The following is a 6,000-nucleotide window of genomic DNA, read 5'->3' as shown; positions in this document are numbered from 1 at the left end:
GGAGATGGCACTTGCATATTGTGTATCAGGGCTTGCATCTGTAACTTGGTGTTTGAGAGAACTTTATTCGAGACCGAGTGAGCCAGAGACTTCAATTAGATATATAGATTGTAAATCATCATTTGGAAAGGAGGGGTGAGAGTGGTGGTTGAATGTTCTCATTTTGTAGGTAACTTAGATAATCCCAGACTAATTTATACACATATGACAGAAACTTTTAATAAAAACATGTTGAATTTGTCTCTCTTGGTAAATCCAATATTAGTGTAATCAGTTAGGGATTAAAATTTCATGTTTTAAAATGTTTTTTATTCTAGAGCCTTGCAAAAGACATTTAAAACAATTTTATTTTTTGGTCTCTCTGTCTTTGTATTCCTTCTTCAGTTGTTTTACAAAATTTTAATACCAAATTAAAAAAATGGTTGACCAGTTTACACTTTTGTGACAAATATACTGTTGCAGTCAAAGCCGAATGAAAAGTATACCTAAGAGCTATTTTCACAGGGGTTTGCTGGCTACTGGAAAAATGAGGTAGTGGTATAATTCCACTGGAAAACTTTGTTTTGTATGTCAGGGGTGCATTTTAGAAATATTCACATACAAGATTTAGTTCTCTAAATTATTTCCGTCTGGCAAAGAGAATTGGTTTCATTAAGAGAAAAGTGTGACCATTACCAGTCTTTTCCTTGTGGTGTGCTTTTTCAAGTAATATTTGTTTTCGTATCAAGCAGGATTTTTAATTTTGTGTTACAGAGATGAACAATGACCATAGTTGACAAAGTATCTGAGTCTTCAAACTCTGCAGCTTGTCAGAAGCAGCCTGGTAGCTCCACGGTACCTTCTTCTGGAGATATGGACTCGGCCTCTGCAAATTGGGGTGCTGTATCATCTTTGGAAGCTCCAAAGCACAAGATCACTTTGGGACCAGTACCTGGTGCTGCGGTTTATTCTAGTTCATCTGTACCTGATAAATCAAAACCTTCAGCTCAGAAAGATCAATGTAAGTGCATTCTATACTCTAGCCTATACATTATGAAAAAATAAAACCAGATACTATTTAGTAGAGTCTGCCATCGTCATCTTGCAGTTCTTACTCATTACAACCGATATAAAATAGGACTGTTTTTGATTAAGGATTGTAGCAGCAGACTTTAATTTTGTGAACCATGTAAGTTTGGCATTTTAAGTCGCCAGTGTTGTGAACTTCATTTGAACATGTTTACAATCAATGTAGGAAACTTTTTGAGGGACGGAAAGGAGGGATTCTCCATTACTTAAAGTATACCTTTTTACTCAGGTGTTTTTCTGTAGTGAAGTATGTGTTTTATCAGTGTTGTTTTGTGACCTGTATTATTTAGAGTTGTCTGAAATATAACATTCCTCCTAAATGACTTGGTGCCAAGATCCACATCACTGGAGGAGGGTAAAAAATTGTTGTTCTTAATCTCTGAGGATAGGAAAAGGAACACTGGGCTTAAATTGTAGTATAGATTGGACATTAGGAAAAACTTCCTGTTAAAGTAATTAGGTACTGATACAAAATTGCCTAGGGTGATTGTGGAATGAAGGTTTTAAGAACAGGTTAGACACGATTAGGAATGGTCTAGTTTAGCAGTTCTCAAACTGAGAGTTGGGACCCCAAAGTTGGTGATTACCCCCGTTTTAATGGTGTTGCCAGGGCTGACTTAGACTTGCTAGAGCTTGGGGCCAAAGTCCGAGGTATTCAGTCCTGGGTGGGTGAGGCTCAGCCTATAGGCCTTTGGGCTTCAGCTCTGACCATTTTTCCCAACCAGGGCAGTGGGACTCAGGCTTTGACTTTCTCACCCAGGGCAGCAGGAATCAGATGGACTCAGACTTTGGTCGTCCCCCCTTCTGTGGTCAGGAAGTAATTTTTGTTGTCAAAGGGGGTCGTGGTAGTCCTGCCTTCAGTGGAGGGGACTGAACTAGTTGGTCTTTTGAGGACCCATCCGGTCCAATATTTCCTGATACTATCATTAAGGTTTACATATAGTGTTTGTTACTTGCTTTGCTTTGGTATCCTTATGCTTTATATTTATAATTATTAAACTATAAGAATTATAAGATTTACTTGTAATTTACAATAAGGAAAAAGTAATTTGAATTATGAGTCAGATTGCGGAAGCTAGATAAGAAAGGAATTAGAGTTAGGTTACTGAAATCAGGGCAATAATTAGTCTTTTAATTGAAAAAATAAGTTTTTTATATATATGTAATAGTGCGTTCCACACTTAATTTTTTTCAGGTGCCATACAAAACCGTATCTTTTAGTGAGCTCGAGTTGACTTGAGAACTTGCTTTGTGATAGTGAGACAATCTTTAACAGATTTCTCATCAAGTCATTATTAGAATGTGGATTATTATTAGTTCTGTTAAAGGTTTAGATATTCATGCATAAGGTATTTAGCATGATTTTAAAACTAAACAATTTAATATCTTAAAATGCTTTTTTTGGCAGCTTTTAGTGATGGAATTGCTCCACCACAGAAAATTCTTTTTCCAGCAGAGAAGATTTGTCTGAAATGGCAGCAAACTCATAGAGTTGGAGCTGGACTCCAAAATCTTGGCAATACATGTTTCCTCAACTCTGCTCTGCAGTGTTTGACTTATACACCCCCTCTTGCCAACTACATGCTTTCTCATGAACACTCCAAAACATGTGAGTTCTTTAAAATTGTATATTTAAAAAAATTCTTATCAGCTGTAGAAGTGAAAGCAGCACAGTCATTCTGGAAAGGAAACTCCTGATTTTGCTATTCAGCATGAAGGTGTGAATTTTGAATATCACATTATCAGTGGGCTTATGGAGCAGTCTATGTATGATACTTAAACTTCAGAATAAGAAGTATTTCTTCCCTTGTTTGAATTTTTAGGTGATTTAGAAAATAATATGCATAATGAATATTTGTCATATGTCTCCTGCTGGTAGCCATAATCTTGTTGAAAGGTGACATGATTTAGGACACTGGCTATATTCAGTTTTGCTGAATAGTCTACTTTTCACTTTGCCTCACTGTTGTTAAACTAAACAGAATTAAGGCATAGCTCTTTAACACACACACAAATGTTCAGTGTCTAAATAGTTAAACCGATAAACAGAAAGATGGAAGCAGATTATCTCTGATATAGGCTCCATATCTATCCAAACACTTACTTCAGTGAGGTGGTATTCAGATCTTGGGAATCTTTGTTCCTTGCCTTCATTTAAAAAAATCTTAATTCAAACATTTATTTTTTCTGGTTTGTTTGTTCTTTGAGATTATTAGTAATAGATATGATGCATCAATTAATGGCAAAATTTAAATTTTTACTGCAGTTTTTCCTATGGGATGGTGTTTTATTCCAATAGCATCATTATTTTAATTCTAGGTTGGTCTAGTAGCCTCCTGTCCTATTCTGTCTTCCTATACCAATGCTAAGAAATGCTATTATTATTTCTAACTAGGGTTTTTTTAGTTCTCAGTTTTGAAAAAGGAATAATCTCCACAAAATTATTCTAAAAGCTCAAGATTTTTTGACGTCTTCTGTAGATAAATATTTTATTAATTTTGAGTTGCAGTGTTGCTTCACTTCTCAGGTCATGAACATGGATTCTGCATGATGTGTACAATGCAATCTCACATTACCCAGGTACTCTCTAACTCTGGCAATGTCATCAAACCTACGGCTGTCATCGGTGATCTTAGACGTAAGTAATTTCAAATAATTATTTATAAAATGCCATCTTTGTGTTAGGTATTTTATTGGTTTGTCTGTCCGATTTAATTGTTTATGGAATGGGACTTTTTATAGCTTTAGGAAGGAAAGTTTAAGAAATCCCATCTTTTCATCCATTTCCACATGTTCAACAACTTGACATTTATATTTATTTTTAGGCATAGCAAAACATTTCCGGTTTGGAAATCAGGAAGATGCTCATGAATTTCTACACTACACTGTTGATGCTATGCAGAAAGCATGTTTGAATGGAAGCAACAAGTAAGTGCTAGCAAAATATTATTTGAATATGCTGTCATGTTCTGGGATTTCAAAAGAGGAAACAATAAATGGAGTTTAATCTTCTAATCACTGCAAAATTTATTTTCAGATTGGACAGACATACCCAGGCTACTACACTCATCTATCAAATATTTGGAGGGTACTTAAGATCCAGAGGTACTTTTCTAAATTTTTTTTTTTTTTTTTTAGCAATAGGTTGGCCTTATGACTGAAACTAGGGCTAGTCATTTTTTATCATCTTGTTAATTTTTTGGTCAAGGTCCAGACTTCAGACAAAATAATAAAAAATAACAATTATGATAATAACTAAATATAAAGATTTCAGGGTTTGTTCAAAAGTGTCTGGTGGTCCAGATTTGTCTCACAAGCTGCCTGTTTACTACACCAACATAAATACTAATTAATGTGTGCTGATAACTAAAACAATAGATTTTGCTTCTTGTGTTAAGCATTTATATTTTGATTTCAGTAAAGTGTATGAACTGCAAAGGAGTCTCGGATACCTTCGATCCATGCCTTGATATTACATTGGAAATAAAGGTAAATGATTTTATTGTTTTGGCTGAAGAACTTAAAAAAAAAACCCTTAATTAACTGCATAATTTTTGAAAACTAAAATACAGAATTTAAATTGATTCTAGTCACAAAGTTCTGTCAAGGGTGTGACTTATAGTGTACTTTGTCCTTCTGTGGTACCTCAAGGTAAACAGTCTGTGTGTGTGCTTACTTAATATGGATAAGTATTAAAGTAGAACATTATCCTGAATTCATGAATCCACAGGCATAACAATGCTATCTCATACTTTCCACTTAAGCTAATTCAATTGCAGAATGTTATACTAAGAGTCCATATTGTTAAAACATTATTACTTTTACAATATATGTACCACAGATCAATTACAAGTGTACTACTTTTACAGTGTGTACCACAGATCCATTACCACAGTACTATGAAATATTATAAATAATTAAACTTCATCTATATTTGTCAAAATGAACCAAGTACATTTTGTGGTGTAATATATTTGGCTGTTCCCTCTCCCTATTCTTGTTCATAAATTCAGTAGTCTGCAGTAGATCTCTGTTAAAACCATGTTAGTTCATATTATTGCAAGCAAAATATGTTTTTATGATGTTTCTGATAACTCATGGAGGATAAGTCAGTCAATGGCTACTAGCCAAGATGGTCATGGATGTAACCCCATGCTCTGATGGACGTAGTCTCAGACGGCTAGAAGCTGGAAGTAGATAACGGAATGAATAACTCAATATTTGCCTGTTCTGTTCATTCTTTCTGAAGCACCAGGGATAGGCCGCTGTTGATAGAACACTGGTCTAGGTGGATCATTGGTCTGACCTAGCATGGCAGTTCATATGTTATGTTCTAATGTATTGCATTGTTACCTTACTATTTTAGGCAGCTCAGAATTTAAACAAAGCTCTGGAACAGTTTGTGAAGCCTGAACAACTAGATGGTGAAAATGCCTATAAATGTAGCAAGTAAGATGGATATTAATGACATCATAATACTAGATGCTTGTTTCTTTCTATTGATGTATTACAAATGTTACTGGAGGGGTTTGTTTTTGTGTTTTGCTTAATTCAGAAACACAATGAAAGGTAAAATCTCACTTCTTGTATCCAAGCGAGTACAATACAAAACACTTAGGAAATTTTTTTTGAGAAGGCCAGTCTCCTAATTGTTCTTTTAGATTTGGGGGGGTTGTTGTGGGGAAGTCTTTAAGATATGCACTCATTTTGGCTCACAAGTGTTTATATACTCTTATTGTTTGTTAACAATCATACAATTTTAAAAGTGAAAAAGTAGATTAAAAATTACAGCTATGTTAAATAGCACGTTAGGTTTAGGATTTTTTATCAGTGGGCACACAGCATGCCCTAGATAACATTGAAAGATACATAACTTAATCCAACTTCCTTTTTGCAGCTTAAAAATGTATGGTTTAAAACATTTGGATAAGA

General features: G+C 34.6%; 1 protein-coding gene across 2 annotated transcripts in view; it reads left to right on the top strand.

The window, feature by feature from the left end:
- Positions 1-762: 762 nt before the first annotated feature.
- The window catches only part of USP42 (ubiquitin specific peptidase 42), a 37,664-nt gene continuing 32,426 nt past the window's right edge, over positions 763-6,000 (top strand). For both annotated transcript variants that reach the window (XM_075899489.1, XM_075899490.1), the window contains exons 1-7: positions 763-1,000; positions 2,477-2,677; positions 3,596-3,706; positions 3,894-3,996; positions 4,106-4,173; positions 4,487-4,557; positions 5,435-5,517. In XM_075899489.1, the coding sequence (XP_075755604.1) occupies positions 763-1,000; positions 2,477-2,677; positions 3,596-3,706; positions 3,894-3,996; positions 4,106-4,173; positions 4,487-4,557; positions 5,435-5,517 (875 nt within the window). The remainder of the gene's footprint in view (positions 1,001-2,476; positions 2,678-3,595; positions 3,707-3,893; positions 3,997-4,105; positions 4,174-4,486; positions 4,558-5,434; positions 5,518-6,000) is intronic.

The sequence above is a fragment of the Pelodiscus sinensis genome, chromosome 16, assembly GCF_049634645.1.
Source record: "Pelodiscus sinensis isolate JC-2024 chromosome 16, ASM4963464v1, whole genome shotgun sequence".
In the NCBI taxonomy this organism is placed as follows: domain Eukaryota; kingdom Metazoa; phylum Chordata; order Testudines; family Trionychidae; genus Pelodiscus; species Pelodiscus sinensis.
The sequence above is the reverse complement of the archived record's forward strand: the minus strand, read 5'-3'. Positions and strand labels throughout refer to the sequence as shown.